The sequence below is a fragment of the Aspergillus udagawae genome (assembly GCF_001078395.1).
Source record: "Aspergillus udagawae IFM 46973 DNA, scaffold_2, whole genome shotgun sequence".
In the NCBI taxonomy this organism is placed as follows: domain Eukaryota; kingdom Fungi; phylum Ascomycota; class Eurotiomycetes; order Eurotiales; family Aspergillaceae; genus Aspergillus; species Aspergillus udagawae.
In genome coordinates this window covers 1,778,298-1,798,911 of record NW_025091265.1, presented here as the reverse complement: position 1 = coordinate 1,798,911, position 20,614 = coordinate 1,778,298, and the positions used below count along the sequence as shown (strand labels likewise).

Below are 20,614 nucleotides of genomic sequence, written 5' to 3'. Positions count from 1 at the left end.
CCCCCGCCAATCCCCATGACGTATATACTAGTTGGTCTTGCATTCCAGTGACCCAACCCCTCTTAACTCTTAAGCTTTTTGAATGCTTCAATCATCAAGGTGCCTTACTTAGGTACCTAGCGTCTCCTTGACCTGTCGAATAAAGGATGTTCTGTAAGGTACCTCAGCGGTTGAAACCTAAGGTACCAAGCCTCCACTAAGGCAAGCCCTCCACCCCATCCCCACCGCCAGCCATACTGCCGCGCTCTGCCAACGAACCATCCGCATCAGCATATTATTATTAGTAGCATCCCGTACTCCGTACTCCCCACCATTTAGGCTTCCGCAATTTGACAAAGCGATCTCTGGTAGACTCTTGCCTATCCACCCATCTTCAGAAACACGACAACTGCGCTTGATTCATTGTTGCTTACCGTCGGTTCTCTCAGCAGGATTTCCTATGGCAGACGTTGCTACTCCTGATGGCTCAGCGCCAATTGTTCCATTGCTCAGGGATCCTGATGCGCCGCCATCGAGTGCTGGCTCTGCGGGACAGTCTGAAGTTCGTCCGGCGCCGCCGCCTATGACAGAGGAGCTTAAAGCTCGCTTGGACAAAGTCATTTACTCCGATGTAGGTGACTCATATCATATCTTCATCCCACAATGCGCGAGACGGAGCACTTGCAGCTGACCCCAAGCTCTTAATATCTTTAGATCGGTATCACAACGCTCCTGGCACGATTGAAGCAGAGCGTAGCTTCTGCGAAGGTGCGTTCTGGTCGCATTATGCCAAACCGTCCAATCCTACGGTTAGGAGAAGGGTGCGCTGACCGAAAGACGTGCAGGATTTCTCCGCATTTCTCAAGAAACGGTCCTCTCTGGAGGAAGAACATGCGCAGGGTCTGAGGAAGTTGTCTCGTTCTCTTAATGACGCTGCCAGCCGCCCCGACAATCGCCAAGGCACTTATGGCTCCAGCTACAATGATCTCAATCGATTCCACGAACGCATGGCGGACCATGGACTTCAATTCGCAGTATCTCTGCAGCAAATGGCCGACGACCTCCACGAGCTCGCCACGAATATCGAGAAGGGACGCAAACATTGGAAACAGACCGGTCTTAGCGCGGAGAAAAGGGTTACTGAGGCTGAGGCGGCAGCGGAGAAAGCAAAGGCCAAGTACGAATCACTTGCGGAGCAGTATGATCGCGTGAAAACTGGGGACAAACAGGGCGGGAAATTCGGCTTGAAGGGACATAAATCTGCTGCCCAGCACGAAGAAGAGCTGCTGCGCAAAGTGCAAAATGCGGACGGCGATTATGCTGCCAAGGTCACGGCTGCACAAGCGGCTCGACGAGAATTGATTTCCACCCATCGTCCCCAGGCTGTGCACAACATCCAGAAATTAATTGCAGAGTGTGACTCTGGTCTCACGTTGCAGCTGCAAAAGTTCGGTATGATTGTCATTGCGTCCCGACATTGGACCGGTTTCTTGATCTTTGCGCTAACTCAGCTTCAGCGACATTTAATGAGAAGTTGCTGCTGGGACAAGGCTTATCCATTACGCCTTTAGATGAGGGCGCTGGCAATGGCTCTATTGGACCAAGGAGTCTGTTTGAGGTGGTACGGCAGATTGATAACCAGAAGGACTTCCAGGATTACATTCTCAGCTACGAACATAATCCTGGTGCGGTGGCTTCGGAGCAGATTCAGTACCAGCGTCATCCGGTAGGTTCAATTTTGTCAATCATTTATTATCTGCATGCTCATCTCGTGTTAGACACTGGGAGGTACGCCCACAACCGTTGCTCCGGCCTCGCAGCCTTCCACACAGAACAAGCGCCAGTCAACCGTGTTTCCTTCATCATTTTCTCAACAACATCTTCCTATCAGTCAGCCCTCCACTCAGCCATCTGGACCGGCCGCGGCCCCGGCCCCGGCACTAGCGTCCGCTCAAAACACCCAGCCATCATCTTTCCAGCCACATCCAGACTCGTTCTCCTCGCCACCCCCATTTCAACCACCTTATCCGACCTCTTCGGGATTACCGGCTCAAGACCAGCACAATGTGAACAAACCGCCTATGACGGCACCGGCTAATCCTCTGCCGCCACCAGGAAACAACTTCCAACAGAATCTTCCTCCCCTGAGACCGGTCTTTGGGGTGTCATTGGAAGATCTGTACGCCAGAGATGGGACTGCCGTACCCATGATTGTTTACCAATGCCTTCAGGCAATAGAATTGTTCGGGCTGGATTTGGAAGGCATTTACCGTCTCTCGGGGAGTGCCAATCACATCAACCATATGAAGTCGCTTTTCGACAACGGTATGTGTAACCGCAAGTTTTAGCCCGCCTCTCTGCAAGCGCTGACCTCTTATGGACGACAGACTCATCACAGGTGGACTTTACGAATCCCGAGAGCTTCTATCACGATGTCAATAGTGTCGCCGGGCTGCTGAAACAGTTCTTTAGAGAATTGCCTGACCCCTTGTTCACTTCCCGATACTATTCTGATTTCATTAATGCAGCTCGTAAGTACCTAGTCGAACACGGCTTGCCATGTGACGAGAGCTGACACATATTCCCGTAGGGATCGATGATGACATCCAGCGTAGGGATTCACTACATGCACTTGTCAATAGCCTTCCAGATGCGCACTACGCCACGCTGAGGGCTCTGATACTGGTAAGTAATTCGGTATTTCCCCCCTGTTTCTATCTGCCAGGGTCTAATTTGCTCGATTCTAGCACCTCAACAAAGTCCAAGAACATTACATGAATAATCGTATGAATGCTGGGAATATTGCAATCTGCTTTGGGTAAGTCGCCGACCCCCGTTCTCTCCGGCACCTTCGGAAGCTGACAAGCATCGCTAGACCTACTCTCATGGGTGCCAGTTCCGGCGGCAACATTGCCGATGCTGGTTGGCAGGTCCGCGTTATTGAGACCATTCTGGTCAATACGTTCCAGATATTCGATGACGACTAGATTTAACTCTCGCTATCAGACTGGGAGCTCTACAGCCTCTTAAGGGCCACACTTAGGAGTTCAGAAAGCATGTCCGTCGCCTCTGCTTGTGCTGGAGATTGCACATTTCAATCGTCGTTCTTGATTCCCCTGTCATATTTCCGATCGTTTTCACATAGCCCCGATGTAAATATTGTTTCTTTGACGTTGGATTGACTGTCATCCGCTGAGATACCACCCCTGTTTCATAATTGACCTCTACTTCAGGACATGGTATGTATTTCAGCCGTGAACGTATTTGGCAGTCCAATTTTGGGATATATCCAGTAATTACATGAATAACGAGAAATGCAAATTTGATATGGTACAGTTCATAACAAGATCTAATGGTCCAGACTCCCTTTATCCCGCTGAATAATACAAATCATAAGGAATGTGAGGAGATCCTCCCAAGTGGAAAGAAAGCACGACCAAAGAATCTGCATAGGTATAACACATGCTAGAATGGAAAGTAGCCGACACTGGATAGCTATGAAGCCGCTCACATGCAGGAGAGGTGGAATTGAGAGAAGAGCATGGAATTCTTCTCAATAACTCAGACCATACTTCTTGTTCGCCTGGTTGATGACAGTATGGAGACTTATCCTCAAGACGATTGGCCCCGAGCACTGACATAGGGGGATTCGAGCTGCGACATGACGCAGTAATTCGCGGTAGTTTGAAAAGGATGATTTAAATCATTTCTTTCCTGTCATCATGTCCTTCATTGCATCCATGCGCTCGGAGAGTGTGAGTCCCGGGGCAAAGAAGGGGCTGTCGAGATCTTCGACAGTCGTGGGAGTGGCATGGCCCCAGATACGCCACTCCTGTTCTTCACCAGTCCACCGAAGCTTCTGGATAACGATGTATTCCGTGCAGTCTTGCTGCTTGGCTGGCGCAGGCTCTGCGGCAACAGCGCTTTCAGCGCCGCGCTTGGGGATAGTGATCTTGGTCGTTGACTGACGGCTAGTGATACGCACGACAACCTGTCGTACTCCAGAGTCAGGCAAGTCTGGAATTTGCGTGGCGCGATCAGCCAAGACGCGAAGACCCGTGAAGAGCGTGCCTGGTGTACGGTTGTATTTGTCAAGGGCCCAAGTGATCTTTTCATCCTTCGGACGGCTGGCTATGCGGGAGCTGAGGCTATTTGCGAGGCCGGTGCAACAGATCTTGCGCAGGGTATTGATATCTCCGCTGTAGAGAATCAAAAGAACTGGTTAATTGAGTGCGCGAAGCTCGGGGTGATATGAATAACAACTTACTCAGCAAAAGCAATATACATTTGCTGATGTAGCTCGCGAGCAATCTGGCGCCGCTCCTTCAGGCGCAGCGGTAGTCCCTTGTTGATCCATTTGCTGTAAGCGATAAGCCTGGTATAGGTCAGCACCAAACTGTTTTGGAGGATTCCCATGCTACGCGAGAGTTTTCCCGGATAGCCGTAAACGAGGAACGGCACACATACCCAAGGAAGTTCTGAACCGCATTCTTCAGCCATAGCCACTCAAGCTGTAGACGTTCTTTCGGTTGTTGAAAGATTGATGGCATGTCTCTCCACAAAGGTCGAATGAAAGTTCCGGGCAAGAGCCCAATGTCTTGAGGTAATTCCGACCTCGACAATTCTCTGCCTCTGGTTCTCATACTCGGTTGTGCAGGCTGCTTAACTGAAATATTCTGCGGTACGCCAGACAAGCCGCGCTGGGCAATCTGAGACTGAGAGAAGAAGCGGCATTGGCAATATGCTACAACTGCGGAACCCGACGAAGGCGCGGTTCGATAGAATTGGGCAATGGGAGCGCCGGACCGCACAGCCGTGCGCAAGGAGCTGGGGGAAAGCCATAGGGAGGACGCCATTATGGGCGAAGGCAACAGGAGCGCCGAACTGACGGACTGGACTTTGGGATGGCCTGTTGAATCTGCAACAAATTATTCCATCCAGATAGAAATCACGGGATGGGGCTGATCACATGACTGGCTTCTCCGCTGCGGGTCTCCAACCGGCGTTTTGGCATTTACCATCACAATGATCACTCTAGTCCGCGCGGCACACTGGCTTTTGAAAGTGTCAGATCCTGGCTGCATCTCTCTGACTTACTTGGCTGCTTTTCACTCTCCTGAGCTATAAGTTTTGCAATTTTGCCCAGCCAGGAGCCTTGTTCTCGGAAAGGGAAAAATAGGAAACGGAAACCACACGCCTTCAGCAAGGAGAACAGGTCCCCGCACAATCTAGCGTATCATTCTCTCGCTGGCCATCTCGTTGACCTTTTCCCCTTCCTCTCTTTTGGGTGTGATTGCGCAGCGGCCGCATATGCCGTGAAATAAGGCTGGCTCCTCCTCGTCGTCATGTCGCTCCTGCGCCCTTCCCCCTCCATGATCAGCTTCCTTCTGAGCCTGTTATAAATACTCCCCGTTCGGACTCGAATCAATCACCACTCCCGCCTTCGTACTCTTCAGTTCGCAATTCAAGAGGCGAGCTTCGAGATAAAGGCGTGGCTTCGCCATCTACTTTGTCCGCCATTGTCCCTCCATCCCCGGCCTCACCTGCATCACAATCTCCGCTCAACAACGATGCAGGACACAACGCTCCCTCTTCGGCGCTTCATCCTCGCGTGGCCGTCATTTTGGGAGTCGACAGGAAGTGGCACGCGCCTCTGCTGGTCTGTCGGGCGCTGAGCACGGTGCCTGCTGCATGGTGGGGGCTGCGGTGTGCTTTTACCTTTCTGGCTGAGCTTCTTCACATACGACCGGGGATGGGACGGGAGGGATGGGCAGCAGCAATTATCGGGAGTGTTGGACAAGATTGGGACGTAGAGAGGAGATTTAGAGTGACGGAGGTGGCATTGGCTATTATGTGGGTATGTAGAATGGAGATGATTCTCGCGACCCGTGGACCCTCTGAGTTCTACTTCATTTGGAAGGTTTGAAGCTTTTGCTGACCATTGCCTTTCTCCATAGTGCTGCGCATCCGCATATCTTTCTTATTTTTTTGCTGATTGCATGATGTCTCGATGGTTCGTTTACTTTCTGAGCTGCATGTTTCCTTCCGAGTTGCTGATCACTCTCCGCAGGCTTTTAAATTATACCCCACCGGCTGTTGTCATTCGTCTTCTTACAACAAACGGGCTGATCGCTTACATTACTTCTTGGGTTCTTTACCTCTCCGGTGCATCGTCAGATCCACGTCTTCTTCTACCGGCATGGATATCGATCACAACAGTACGTACGACCCTTTCTCCCTAATTATGCACTTTCAAATCGTCGATGTTACTGACATCTTGAATCGAAGACCCTTACTTTCCTCTACCACGCCACTCAAAATCACGCCACAATCAAGCGTGAGACAACCGCATCGTTGTTGGTTGTATCAGTCGCCAGCTTCGTCAGTATGTCCTCGCTTCTTTTGCAGCTACACTTGACCCGCGAGAACGAGCCAGAGGTGCCTTTGTTCGTGATCACGCGGAAGTTGTGGGACTGGGCCGTTGCAATATTTCTTCGTATGCGTGTTGCGGATGCAAGGGCTGGAGCTAGGGAGCTGTAAATATGGTTGAAAACATGATCTTTTTTCTATGTTTACTAGATAATCTATCTGCGAGCCTTGCGAAGCCTTCGTCTTCGTAAAGCGCCCGTCTACTATGGGAGCAGGCTTTCGTCGATAGAACAGAATTTAATTTGCCAGAGTCTGAATACTATTTACCCGTCGAATGAGATTGCACCGATAAAAGAAACCCAGTTAAATAATATTTCTCAAAACTGGTACAAACAGTCAAGGTAACATTTACTTGACGAACAGAGAAGAGCCAGAAAGTCCCTCTCAAGACGTCTGCTGCACAAAACAGGCCGTCACATACTGCGAAGCAGCACGACATAAAAAGATAAAACAAACTGAAAAACATCTATGCAGATAGTGGGTATCTACCAACGCCTCGTTCCGTCGCTAATCCCGTTCTTAGAAAAACAGTCGAGTCAAGAAAAATATGAGAATCTGAGACCCGCTTCAAGTGAGTCGTCCGCTCACGAGAGAGCAAAGGATTAACTTTGAGCGCGTCATTTCGACATGGCCCAAGTCCAATGTGCCGGGCACAGAGATGGTTAGGAGTAGAGACCAAGCAGTTTTGGCAAGCACCACGCAGGTTCAACCCAGGGATGGACAAGACAACATGCTCCCTATCCCAAGCACTCTGAGGGCGATGTAGACTGGGAAGAAGGGACCGGAACGGGGCGCGGCGTCTGAATTAGAACCCATGGACTTTGATGGTCTTGGCATCGAGCTCGAGACCTTCCTTCTTGTCGGTCAAGAACTCCTGAACATCCTTACGCTGATCTCCTTGCAGCTGAATCACCTCTCCCATCTCAGAGTCATTGACGATAGTGCCATTGCACGCTATAGAAGTGTTAGCTGTTTGAGTCATATAACTTCTGTCGGAGGCTCTGGCAGCAACATACCGAACTTCTTCTTGATCACTTTCAAAATCTTCTTCTGATCGAACTTCTTAGGAAGACCCTGAACTGTGGTCAAGGTCTTGCGACCATTGCGTTCTGTTGAGGGTGACGGTTAGCAACTATGGTCTCAGGTGAAAGAATCTGCCATTGGTAACGGCATATGAAATGATGTGGAGGATCAGACGTACGTTGAATCCGTATATGGATGTAATTCTGAGACTGTTTAGTCTCGCCGGTGTCTTCGTCAGCTTCGGCGAAGGGGTCTGTGTAGAAGCACGTGTCAGCCTTAGGCTCTCATGACCTCAAAACTGCCCCGCCAAGCCGTTCTCCAGATACGTATGGCAAGACGAAGCGAGTAGCAACTCCATGAGGATGGGTTATCCATTTTAAAAGAGTATAAGTGGTGCCATTGCAACACTGTGAAAGGAACCGCAATGTTCTCCCAGAATGGATAGCAGAAGGGAAAGAATCACAGGTAGTTAACGGAGGTGGCAAAGTCACTTACCGAAGGTCTTGAGGTTTTCGATGGACATAAACTCGGCCTTTGGTCGTAAAGGGCCCTTAAAAGCGGTAGTATATAAATGAGCGAGGCGAGAGATCAGATGTCTCTTTGTAGGCGCGAGAGATTGCGAGCTTGCGAACGGAGGGGAGTTGATCGAAGGTGGGATGGTGGTGTCAGAGAAAGAGATAGAAGAGGAACAGAAGAGCCTTTTGAGGGGCGCACCTCGATTTAGCGCCCTTGTGGGGGAAGGCGGTGTGGCACTGACTAAGCCACCCTGGCACTCGCATACCTAAGGTATATTTATAACCTCATCACTTCTGACTGGGCCACCATTCAATGGGAAAAGCGCTGTACTGTGGATTCCATGGGTAGTGGATGGCGACAAGTATCTGGAGTCCGACCTGGGGGTGGGTTTGTCCTTGACGCAGTGGCGAGATCACACATTATGCTTGAGGAATAGCTACATGACGGGTATGTATCGGCGGGTAATTTGCGAACGTGGATGGAATCAGTCATTCCATCGGTAGTAAGGTATTATTACATGAATTTTGATGCCATAAATTACAAAGATATGGTCACAATGCCACAGCGTGCATAGATAAAAATAAGAAATAAGTCGGCCATGACAAGGGCACATGGCCTGGCTGATTTAGAGCACTTGATGATTCTTGCTTAACTTGACCATACTTTTCAGCTTTAGTCTGTAGTATAGCGTTCGTGACAGCTATCCTCGAAATGCGATAGGCGACTTATTTCCGGTATGACATGATTGGTATTTTAAGGTGAGGGTGAAGGAGAAGGAGCAACAGCGGTGTTTCGTGCGGATGGAGGCGGCATAAATATGGGGAAATATGTCTGCGCGAGAGTGGTCAGAGATAGGTCGGGCTACTGAAGGGTTGAAAGGGAACAATATTTCGGTTACATACCACGACGAGCGCCATTACTGTGGAGGTTTTCAGCTGTCAGTCATATTCCGCTCTCACTTGCGGGGGAAGAGGGCAAGACGAACAAGACATCAGGACGGACATGTATGCAGGGGTAGCTGCCGACTTCTTTTGCTCGGGTGTTTCTCCAAGCCACGACTGGAGAGAGAAGACGAAAGAGACCCATCCAATCATCCTATGCACGCCGCGCACAGTTGTCAGATATATAGCTTGAACGGCTCGATGAGGTATCTCTCACCTATTCCGAGTGAACATCTACGGAGAGAAAGTTAGCATGCGTCGAGACCGTCACCAAGAGACTGCAGTTTTGACCTACCGCGGCCATTGGCATAGTACTAGACATCACTCCTAACGCGGAGTATCAGCCAGATCGTCCCTTTTCTGCACATGGTTTCCAAGCTCAAAAATCGAATGGTTTGGTACCTGACATATCGGCCTCATTCTTATCCTTCGGTGGCTCGATGTAGGGGATGGCTACAGTTCAGGTCAGACATTAGGGAAATTGCGTCTCATGATTGAGGCTGGGCTCTGAGATAGACTTACCGAGGTCTAGCCTCCGCATATCCTTCTTTGACGCCATTTTTATTCTGATGATTTGACGGTTAGTCGCACGGCTTCTTTGGACAGAGCAGCGTGATAAGGGATGTTGCATTGATGGGCAGCCAAGCAATCATTCTGACGCCAATACCAAAACGGCAAGGTTGGATGGAGGTTGGTTAGATAACCATCCGTAGATAATCCGTGGCGGACTGCGGGGAACAGTTTGATGATCCGTCCATGTTTATCGATCAGCAGTGGATGCTGGCGAGCACTGGCCTTTCATTTGATAAGACAGAATCGGTCAGAGTTTGACTGTATTGGGACATGGACTTGAGTCGGCTGAGAAGGCCTGGATACTGGCGGGATAGGTGAAAATGGACAATGAAGAACATCCGGGTAACCATAGTATCAGGAGCATTTCTCAGCTGCTCAGCTGACTAGCGGCACAGATAAATATCAACTGGTACTCTGTACTCCGTAGTTGGATCATCAATGATGTCTTGTTATCACTCGCCTTATTGGGGTTCGGTTCCCTCATTCCAACCCGGGACTTGCTGCGACGATTCCGACGAATGGCGCTATAAAAATGGGATAGTGGCTGAACGATGGTCGTGATAATAGATAGCGATAAAGAGACCCTCCAACTACAAAAGCAATAATAATAGGTGATGATAGGCAACTGCAATACTACTACTCATCGCGTTACGGAACATCTGTAGATCGGCTTTCAATTCAACAGCCACTTCATCCGCTACATAAAAGGCGTACTACTGAAGCGATCGTCGCCTGCTATTGCGGAGTACTGTTTCTCAATCACCAATCCGTTTGACTAGCTCGGCGCAGAAATTCACATGGATGGGATAAGCATTGCAAATGATCCTACGAGGCCGGGGACAAAGCGCAGTTGACCTCTGGGTTGCAGAAGATAGAAATGGCCTGTCAACAATCAACGTAGGACCATGAGAGACTCGGCATGCTCTCGTGCCTAACTTTCCTCCCATCATCATCTACATGCATGAAGCACTGGTGCAGCTGTAGATTGGCCATCCAGAAGCCAAAGGTATACATAATGGTATCTTGATATTTCACAGACAGGATCTCCTGCATTTGGATGGTCTTCTCAAGCCTCTTAAATAGCCGGTGCCTGCTAGGTATCGCCTCGTCCACGGGTGCACGTAGGTACTTTAGGTAGGATCTGTGAAGTTTGACTCTGTCCGCCACAGTCCTGCTCCAGTCTGCACCTGGGATGAACCATCTTAATACTGCGCATCAGAAGGGGTGGCTGATGATCATTGAGGGTGTGATATTTTGTTAGCAGACCTACAACTGCGCGAGCTACCAGGGTCTCTGTATGCATTTGGCAGGGTCACATTCTGACGGGATGCTCCTGATAGCACCTTGTCTACTTAATGCCGACAATATGGCCGAATTTCAAGCGATGCGGTACTTGCATGACCGACTATTATGATCAGGTATGCATGAACTGATCGCCTTCTGGGGACAATGTATTTCTACATACTTGCATCGAACGTTGCGACAACGATATTAATATATCCAAGTGATAGCACTGATAAGTGTGGGAGTGATTCCCTCTCTAACCTCAAGTCTAACGATGTCGGAAGAAACACTCCATTGTCTATCACCACAGTCCATGTCAAGTTTCAACGTGTCACAACAGTGTGTGGTGCCACAAACAAACTGCTCTCTCCGAAGCGACTGCGTCGCTTGTCCATTTTCGGGGATCAGTGGAGTCTTGCACAATGAGGAGGGCAGGCAGGACGAATAGGGTAAAAGAAAATAGTTAGATACTACTAATTTGCTGATCGCCACACATATGGTCATATGTTGGGCCATAGTCTTGTAGGCACTTGAAATCTCGAGGCTAAGCCGATCGCCTGATACCCCGAGATCCTCTCAAGTGCTGGGTTGTGGAATGATTCGCCGGATAAGCCGAGACAACAGTCAACGGTTGACAGGCGGATTCTCCGTAAAGATGGAGTGGAACACTATCAGAGAGATCCAAGTCCCTAAAGAGACGTAAATTGCATGATAACTATCCAAATATTCTTTGCCAGCTTGTTTTCATGATCCTAAACCACAGATTTCAGATCAGTCATTGGTTCTGGTATGTCTTCTTATGATCTTGAATCGCGGCTAGATACAGCGTAAGGTAGATAAGAGAGTGTTTGAGTATATGTATCACAAATTACGGATAGTTAAGGTCTAAATACTTGCTGGATAGTAGAGAAGTACACTCTGTAGTCTACATTCCATTCCTCCCCACTGTAACTGCTGAATCCCGACGGAGTGTCAGTTGGGATGCGCCTTGATCACCTTACGTTATCTGGAGATTCTGACTAGTAGTATTATCTCCGTCTCCGGGCTCGGCTGGGATCCCTCATCTGCCTTCTCCTATATTGCTTTTTCATATTCCGCGTCGATCCTCTTTATGAGTCCCATTTGTTTGCTTCAGTTTCCCCATCCTTCACCAACAATTAATCATTGAGCACTGTTTGTACAATAGTGCATCCCCCCGATCGTCCGAGGCCATATCCTGCCACCACCGGCACGTTACCCACCACCCGCGCCGCCATATCTATCCGAACCGCTTCATCCTGATTACCCATTGATCGGGCGTAACATAATTCGAATACCATCTCACCATCTTCCGCATGTTCAATAAACTGCGAAGCATCCTATAAAACCCAAGCGATTCGAGGCGGATAGTTTTGAGTGTTCGATACCCTCCTCAACTTGTTCCGATGATCCAAATACCGATGCCTGTATACGCCATGAAGCTGAGATGATACCTCATTCTTCTGCCGGCGTTCAATCATGGGGTCAGCCCCTTCACGCCGTTTATAGCGGTACTGGACGTGCCGACCTTTCGCAGCCCCTGGGTCAGCCTGACCGTCAGTCCGAACAGCCGTCTATGCCAGTGCCGCAACTGCAGGGTAGACCACCGACACTCATCGATCTGACGGCGAATGACGGAGATGTACTAGATCGCGAACCCCCGGCGAAGAGATTAAAAATAGATGTGCATGCTGAGTCAGTAGCTGGTGATGGAAGCCCAGCTTCCGCAGGAGCGGGGGAATCAAAGACTACCCCAAGCACAACAACTTCGAAACCCCTTTCGCTGTCCTGGCGTGCCCGTCCGGTGTGGTCCTTTCAAGCATTACTCTCCGAGGTATCTGGAAGCGCAGAGATCAATGTTGAAAGTGCAGCGGGTGTCGTGCAGGATGTGAAGCCCCCGTCGCCGCCTTCATTTACTGGTCCACCTTGGAAGTTCGCTCCAGCAGATACCATAGCAAGTGATTCCGCAGGAGCACAGGATGGTGCACCTGCAAAGGAGGTGCAAACTACGCCATATCATATTGAGACCCCTTCTGTTGCACCAGTTTTGGGAGGCGAGAGTAAGTCAATACCACAACACGAAAGAAGCCCTAGAGTCGTCTCTGACTGTTGAATTGTCTTGCAGAGGTTGCGGATTTCTCGCCATGGATGGGCAACCATCCGGAAGACGTTCTCAATGAGCAAACGGCAAAACAAGGATACTATGACCGCACACAAGTGTCTCAAAATGAGTCCAATACGGCTCGACCCTCCCTTTATGCGCAATTGAAGCATCGTTCTGGCTTGCAAATACTGTCGTCTGTTTTTGCAGCCGCTCTGGAGAAAAGACAGGGCCATAGTATGGTCACTGCGCCGTCAACGTTCAAGCCTCCTCCGCGAGTCACGCTGACGGATAACAAACGTGAGGCCTGGCTCCGCGATCTCGCCAATCCGAATGTCCCGTTACGCAAACTTAGTCGAACCATTCCTCATGGTATCAGAGGCAGAGTTCTTTTAGATCAATGCTTGACCAAGTGGGTTCCTGTCGGCCGTGCTGTGTGGCTTGCGAAGTGCGTCGGTGCCAACGAGATCCGTGCTTTCAAAAGAAAAGGTACCAGTGGCGCCTTGGCTATTGGCCTGGAAGCTAAATGGGTGCGCGATTGGACTACCAATGTCCAACAGTTCCTCGAAGGCGTAATTACTAGTTGTGGAGTAGCAGACTGGAAGATGAAGATGACTTACGCGGTCAACTTGACCGCTCGTTTGTTCTTCGAGCAACTGCTTGACCATGACCAGTATCTCGGGTGGTTCCTCGCATCCCTGGAGGTAGCGCCATTTAACAGCTTGCCAGTCTGGCTTCTAATGTTAGGGATCTACTGGAGCAACATCCTGCGATATAGGAAGCGGGGTCGGCGGCTCGCTGAACTCTTACTCGACAAACTACAACTAGCTATCAAGTCGGATTCGGCCACATCCCTTCGCCCGTTGACAGAGCGATTGTCACTGCATATCAGAAAGTTAACACTTGAGCATACTTCATCCATGGTGCTTCCCCACTCATGGGAAACGTACAAAGATCTTCTATCGTCCTGTTTGAACCTAAACGACAATGTGCACAGAGAAGTTTTCCAAAACTTGGTTGAGCGAAATGCGAGGGTGCAGCGGCCTCGAAAATGTGAAGAGATAACACAACAACCGCCACAGCAACGCATCGTCCAGCTGTTCGACTCGATACGCTCTTCGCACGACATCACATCTGTTTCCGCTGCATCTTTGGGTGCGATAGATGATAAAGCAGCTCTGGTTGTTAACCTTCTCGAGTGGGCAGCCACCCCGTTTCGCTATGGTGTGTCTCGTGTTTATACCGGCGCCCGCCTCCTGCGGAAATGGAAGATCGCTGGAGTCGATGTGGATACCTGCATCATTTCCTTCTTTGCCGAGAGTCAAATGAATGATCAATTGAACATGGACAACATCTATCATATCGTCTCGGAACTCGTCAGGTCCCAGACATTTTCGGTTGGAAAGTACCTCCAATGGCTGATGGCAAAAGGGGTTGCACATTTTCCCCGAAACTCCGAGCATAAGCCCCTTTCGGGGGACCTTGCACTTCTCATGCAGCTCCCTGTGAGCCGTCTTCCTGAGCATGTACGCAACCTCCGTAACACTCTGCTGCATCGCGCCGGAGTCGAAGTTTCGAAAGAGGCTTCTACCATCGCCGTACTCAAGGCATCAATAGCTGAACGCCTTCCAAGGATCTTTGGTTCTGTCGCGAAAACCGCAGTATCCCGCGACCCTTTCCCGCCAGATCTGACCTGGGCCGTGAAATCTGAGCTTGGTCAGTGGATTCGGCGTGGAATTACTGAATTTGGGCGGGATCCTCGTAGCGCATTTCAGGATCTCCATTCCGGCCCTGGCGCAGAGCAGTCCGCACTCACGTCTGGCGAATTCTATACCATAAGGGACATTCTGGAAAGTTTCGGCGATCTTTCAATTCTTGCGGACGTACTCAAGCAGGCCGCCGTTTGCAATGACGGAATTGTTTTGGCATCCGCTGTCGATACAGTCAATTATCATTTTCGTTCTTTCTGTGTTATCGGTGCTACAACCGATCTTTTCAAGAGACTGGTGGAGTCATATGCCCGCCTCAAACGGCTTGGATCGACCTCCTTGGACTTGATCTTCTCATTGATAGACCTTGGGCTTCGGCTACCTGGAGAGCTCAATACAGTTGCTCTTCTCCGTCAAGACCTCTCCCGGATTGAAAGCAAGTCGTCTATGGCAGCACCATCGCCACTGTCTGATCACATACCTGCTACTTTCAATGAAGCCGATCCGCTCTTTCTGGTGAAGCTAGACCAGCTCCTCTCGTCCACAAGTGGTATAGATGAGTCCACATTGGATACGATTTTTACCCTTCTCATCAAACAAATAGAATCCAGCGGTGGTCATGCTAAGCTCTCGATGAATGATACATGCAGGTATTTATCGTACCTCAGACCTTTTTCTCCCAAGCGTTTCGACCTCATGATAGTCCGCTGGATCTGTGGCCTTCTCAAATCGACCACCGGAGTGATGCTGTCCCAAATGCTGCCTCCTTTGATAGGCGTTGGATGCGTTACCATCCAAGCCTTCGTGTTCCTCGTGCGAAGGCTTCTCAAGTCCGAGAATATGATATCCAACCCAAGAGACTTGCGCGTAGATCTTCTTCAGCTTCTTGTACCTCCGCCGGCAGGCCAGAGTCGATACTTTGACATGGTCACATATCGCTTCCATCTGTCACGGAAAGAATTTTTGTTCAAGCACCCTGAGGAGGTTTTCAACATTATTCGGGATGCTATCGCCTTGATTGATTCGCAAAGCCAAGAAGAAACCTATTGTCAGGGCCGAGTGGATCTAGGTCACAGTGCGATGGCACTCCTTCAGATTTTGCTTACTCAGAACCCAGAAAGTGCTGTTCAGCACTGCACGGAGAAACTTATTGGTCAGCATCCGTCCGCAGTGACAGTTTTAACAAGAGCGCTCGATTCCCTTCTGGGATTGGATACCAAAACAGGTGAGCCCTTATTCACATTGAACGGTTATTTTATCGTCATTCCTATTGACACCTGGTCCAGCGCCCCCAGACATATCAGTTGCTGAAAAGGTCATTGAACTGACCAACGATTTCTCCCTCCCGTTCTGTCAATTGAAGCTTCAGCTTCTATTCAACGCGGAGTCTAAGGGCGATGTGAGGAACGAAATAGTGGACGTGATGTTCAAAGCTGCAGTTGCAGACTCTCGCTCAAGACGATCCAATTGGGTGGGATTGGTTCGTCTGATGAGTCATGATGCAGTCCGACAGGTAAGGTGCCATGATGAAGGTTTAATAAGGTTTCCACACTAATTTGTCTAGATTCGAGAACGAGCGGAGAAAAATTTCTTTGCTATACCCTTGTTTGAGGAGTCGCCCGATAGCTGTTCAGCGTTTGCCGCAGAAAACAGCAGCTCACTCGAAACGGCGAAGCTGTATCTGACGATCATTGAGAAGCTGGCGTGTAGCATTCCCGATGCGGGCCCACAGGCTGTTGTCCCTGTCCTCACCGAGAGGATGGATTTACTGCTCCAAAGACTTATCAGCATGCAAGCGAACTACAGTGGCACTACTGAGCTTAGCCATGCAGTTGACGCAGAACAAATAATCCGATCTCGCGCGCAGTTCGAGAGAGCCCTTGCGTTCTGGTTCTCTGCGTTGCTCAGGATGATTGTCCTTCATCGGACTGCTTTCAGTGTGCCATCAGCCGCACTCAGACCCAGCGCATTGCCAGAGCAAACGCGCTTGCTGATATCGATATTCTGCATAACTCTCGCGCGTCTTCCAGATAGTGTGTTACGACTCTTTCCAGCGGCCGACTACTTTCCCCACTCGATGAGAGCAGGAGACTGTCGTCCTTGTCCGGGTATCCTGCTGCAGACGCATGCCCTGGACGTTGCAGCATCCCTGATTGATACATTTCCGGATGAAGCCCGTCATCAATGCGCTCGCTATCTGAGGGAGAAATGCCCTCCTTTCGCTCGGGTTCAGAATGACTCGCGTTTCCTCTACCTTCTGGGTCCCCTTGGCGATAGCCCATCTTCTAACCTTACACTTCCTATGTCGCTTCCTTCACCTGCTGCATCTGGCTCCACTCCCGCCCCTACTCCTTCGGGTAATCCCACAGGCGGACCCTCTCACCCCCAACAACCTGCATTTGTTTCAGGTGTGCCGACTGGACTTCCCGATGGCTTGAACTGCGGTGCTAGCCATCTTTGTCTTCAATACCGTGGCCGGGCCATTGGAGCTTACCCTGTACGTCCATGGGAACTCCTCGAAGATGCTGCTCCCATTGCTGGTACCAACGACACTGCAGTCAGTCTAGGATACTTTGATGCCCGGCGCGTCAGGGTTTAGCACATCAAGATCTAGTTGACTGCTCGTCTATCTACGTCATGCCCCTGTACATATCATCTTTCTGCTTGGTCATTTTGGTGTTGTCTTCATTTGATTCTTTCATATTCCCGAAGCTTGATATCATATCCATTCACCTCTCTTCCTCCCTCTTCCTCTCCTTTCTTGCTACATGGCTCCGAAAGAACTCCTAGCCGATGTCATTCACCTCATTGACTCGTTCTTGTCCACAGCCTGGTACTTTCGCTTATTCCAGCTATTGTGTCTTATTACTTTTGCATTATTTTCATGCCGCCTGTGCCTTTTTTGGGATCGACTGTTTCACTTGAAGAAAGTGTTTGGAATGTGAGAACCTCGATGCGCAAATATATGCGTATTGACATCGCATTTTGCTTCTGTTGCATGGTTGAGAGCATTCATGGCGACACGTATAGAGCCTGGCGTTCATATGGGATGGGTGGTTCATCGCGCTCGGCGGACAGCATACACATATGTTAAGATAGTTCATGGCATCATATCAAATAGCCCTAATTTACGGGATATGACTATGCTTTGTTATTACATTCGGTTTTGTTGTAATTTTGACAGGGTCTAGACTAAAAGGTTGAATCACGCTTGACGAAATTGTCCTGCTCATTATGATATCACGAATACATACGCTCGAGGCAGCCCCTGGTTCCCAGGGCGTTCTTCTATGGTAAATTACCTAAGTGTTTTGCGACAAGGTGCAGTGGGCTCTCTGAACGGCATCAAGAGATATTCTAAACGAAAAGGTTGAAACCAAGTCGTGTTCGTCATTATGTCATCCCCAGTCAGACATACATGCCTGATACTTTCATACCATCCAAGCAGATATATAGACAGAATAGACATTATCCCATTTCCTCCATCCATCAGGATTATCACAAGGGTATAGCGCTTGATCCATGAATCATCCAACAGATCATACACATAGGCCAAAAGCATCTTGCGAACAAAGTCCAACTATAAAACACCATAAAACAAATTGTGTTGAATTATACTGATGCTTGAGTGCCGGTAACCAGCTTGACTGCTGGTTCCCACCAACCCACCCCCGGCACCCTTCCTCCAGGTCAAACTGGAACGCGGATTGCCTTTTTGCATGCCAGGCGAGGCAAGTTTAGTTAGAGTTGGAGGAGGACTTGAACTCGATCGAGATTGATGGTTCCTCCGTCTTGTTGTTGTTGTCGTTGTTGTTGTGGTCGTCTCCATTGCCGAAGAATAGTTCGATATCGTCTTTCCGGGGCGGTAAATCGGCGCTCGAGCTGCAGGAGCGCAACCGTAGGCGTGCGGGTGAGCCGGCGCTCACTGAAACACTGCGGCTTCGAGATCGTCGCCCTCGGCTGGATTCTCCTACACATTCTGGGACGACTTCCAGGTAGGAAGTGAAAGTTGTGGTGGAGGTGGATGTCGACTCGATGAGAGACTCGAAGTCGGTAGTGGTAGGGGCGGACGCTGTGTCGGACGAGTCTTTGGAGTGCAAGCGGGAGTTCGAGGTCGATTCGTCAGCGGAGGAGTCGTTGGGTGTTGTCGAATTGTTATCGGTAGTTGGAGCAGGCGTGGCTCCGGTGCCGCCGGATGAAGACTCGGTCCACTCTTCCCTGAGGCACTTATGTCGTTGTTCTGCCTCCAATTCTTCGACCACGTCGAGGACCAAGTCCTCGCTCAAGCCGAAGCGTGGAAGTTTGTTGATTTCTCGGGCGTAGTCTTCGACGGTCATGCCATTGCCAGTCTTTGGCTGGAACTCGGCGGGGAGAGGCACCCGCGAACGGCCCTGGTCTTGCATGGCATCGCGGGCGTCTTTGCTGCGCGAGCGTCTGAAGGAAGGGCTGGGGCCGGAGGGTTGCGGGAGTACCCAGGAAAACGTGGGATTGCCCTCAATGTCCAAAGGCTGGAGGTAATAGATCGGGTGCCTTTCGAAGGCCTGTTGATGTTGACTCAGAACATGCACATAGTCTTGGAGCGTAGCTGAGTGGTGTACTGACCTTGATAGCGTCTCTGTAGTCGTCGATATAGGCGAAGGTCACTGTGAAGACGGTTGTGAGAAATCCCAGGTCAAGGAAGATGACTTCTTCAAGAAAACATGATTCAAAATGACCTCGGCCAGTAAAAGCGGTTTCAAAGTCATGCGGAGAAACTGGATGCCCAGACCGGTGTCCAAGGCGCGCGGTTCCTAATCAGCATCAGTAGATGTTCGGCAACAGGACGAGGTGAGACAAATGATACATACTCTTTCCCTTGATCTTTTCGATTCTCAGCCAGCGGTCGTGAAGCTTGATGAGATCGTTCTCTGCCAGTGCAGCTACGGCATGTTCAACTTTCTGTAGTAAGTTAAGTTAGTCTACGGTGGCACCCATCAAGACGATGACGAGGTCCAGGGAGTGCTCACCTCGAACTGCACAAAAGCTGTGGGGATTTTCCGCTTGTCACGCTTGACCTTGACATGACATGGACCGAATGTAGAAAACCTTTGCTGGATATCCCGTACTAGGTCTTTGTCCTCGAGGGTAATTTTCAAGCTAATGTATGTCAGTATCTCTAGTTTCTCAAGTAGAGAACATCTTGCTACTCACTTTCCGACGAAAATACAGGCGTCTGGGGGAAACAGCCCCTGAGCGTTCTCAGCCGTGATTGCCGTGTACTGCCTGTCCAGACGAGGAGGAAGAGGCTGCTGAGGCCAGTTTGGGTTTGGAAGAAGGCCAAGGATAGCCATTTCGAATTTGATACAAAGAAGAGAGAGAATTGAACGAGTGGATGAGTTCTGGAGCTTGAAGGCTGCGAAATAAACGAATGTAGAAGTGAGTCGTTCGGTGATCAGTCGAGTGCTTGTCGAACGATGAAAAGAAATGAAAGAAGTCAGAGCAGAAGACTGGCATTTGCGGGGGATTTAAAGCCCACTGCAGGCTACCACTCTTCTTACTTTTCTGGCGGTTCCAGAAATAATGTCGGGGCATAGTATGGTTCTCTTGTCTCTGTGCTAGTCTAGCTCCTGGACCGAGCACTTGAGAAACCATGACGCCAACTGGTATCGTAACTCGGAGAACAGCTAAGCTGAAACCCCGTGCGAGTAATTTGTACCGTTCTGCGTCAAAGACAAAGGACACGGAAAGATTGTGTAGATGTCTCCATTGTGGAGGTCTCGAATGCTGCGTACGAGACCCCTCAATTCAGGATGCAAAGCAACGCATTTTCACGGGCCTCTGCCCTTTTTGCGCCTTCAAGAGTGAGCAGGTGAAAGTAGAGTGCACTGCTCAACGAATTGGCAATTGCAAGCTCTGAGGTACTTGTCCTCATTGCTTCATTTGTTTGGCAGCTTCAAACCAAAGCGCGCAGCCATTATTGGCTTGGTTTCGAAGGCCTTTCGATTCCTAAAGTTACATGACCGTAAATTTCGCCCGGATAGTAAACTTCCCGAACATCCTTT

The 20,614-nt window shown here is 49.8% G+C and overlaps 6 protein-coding genes across 6 annotated transcripts; 3 read left to right on the top strand and 3 right to left on the bottom strand.

Moving 5' to 3' along the window:
- Positions 1-439: 439 nt before the first annotated feature.
- On the top strand, positions 440-2,966 carry rgd1 (putative Rho GTPase activator (Rgd1); the record flags this gene model as incomplete). Its single annotated transcript, XM_043287894.1, has 9 exons — positions 440-610; positions 694-747; positions 825-1,431; positions 1,497-1,705; positions 1,758-2,304; positions 2,367-2,510; positions 2,570-2,664; positions 2,727-2,797; positions 2,855-2,966. The coding sequence occupies 9 exons, from the start codon at positions 440-442 to the stop codon at positions 2,964-2,966; spliced, it is 2,010 nt and encodes a 669-aa protein (XP_043143829.1).
- A 716-nt stretch (positions 2,967-3,682) lies between these two features.
- Aud_002936 (uncharacterized protein) lies at positions 3,683-4,835 on the bottom strand (the record flags this gene model as incomplete). The annotated part of the gene is made up of 3 exons (XM_043287893.1): positions 3,683-4,178; positions 4,247-4,354; positions 4,447-4,835. 3 exons carry the CDS (start codon positions 4,833-4,835, stop codon positions 3,683-3,685), a joined length of 993 nt encoding a protein of 330 aa, XP_043143828.1.
- Positions 4,836-5,981: 1,146 nt separating this feature from the next.
- Positions 5,982-6,519, top strand: Aud_002935 (uncharacterized protein; the record flags this gene model as incomplete). Its single annotated transcript, XM_043287892.1, has 2 exons — positions 5,982-6,197; positions 6,268-6,519. The coding sequence occupies 2 exons, from the start codon at positions 5,982-5,984 to the stop codon at positions 6,517-6,519; spliced, it is 468 nt and encodes a 155-aa protein (XP_043143827.1).
- A 694-nt stretch (positions 6,520-7,213) lies between these two features.
- Positions 7,214-9,447, bottom strand: Aud_002934 (eukaryotic translation initiation factor eIF-1; the record flags this gene model as incomplete). Its single annotated transcript, XM_043287891.1, has 10 exons — positions 7,214-7,362; positions 7,425-7,517; positions 7,610-7,684; positions 7,927-7,981; positions 8,850-8,866; positions 8,933-9,042; positions 9,106-9,122; positions 9,184-9,215; positions 9,291-9,341; positions 9,411-9,447. The coding sequence occupies 10 exons, from the start codon at positions 9,445-9,447 to the stop codon at positions 7,214-7,216; spliced, it is 636 nt and encodes a 211-aa protein (XP_043143826.1).
- Positions 9,448-12,210: 2,763 nt separating this feature from the next.
- Aud_002933 (mediator of RNA polymerase II transcription subunit 12) lies at positions 12,211-17,172 on the top strand (the record flags this gene model as incomplete). The annotated part of the gene is made up of 4 exons (XM_043287890.1): positions 12,211-12,823; positions 12,889-15,798; positions 15,860-16,086; positions 16,138-17,172. 4 exons carry the CDS (start codon positions 12,211-12,213, stop codon positions 17,170-17,172), a joined length of 4,785 nt encoding a protein of 1,594 aa, XP_043143825.1.
- A 1,138-nt stretch (positions 17,173-18,310) lies between these two features.
- Positions 18,311-19,903, bottom strand: Aud_002932 (uncharacterized protein; the record flags this gene model as incomplete). Its single annotated transcript, XM_043287889.1, has 5 exons — positions 18,311-19,114; positions 19,176-19,363; positions 19,421-19,511; positions 19,580-19,709; positions 19,764-19,903. The coding sequence occupies 5 exons, from the start codon at positions 19,901-19,903 to the stop codon at positions 18,311-18,313; spliced, it is 1,353 nt and encodes a 450-aa protein (XP_043143824.1).
- Positions 19,904-20,614: the final 711 nt, after the last annotated feature.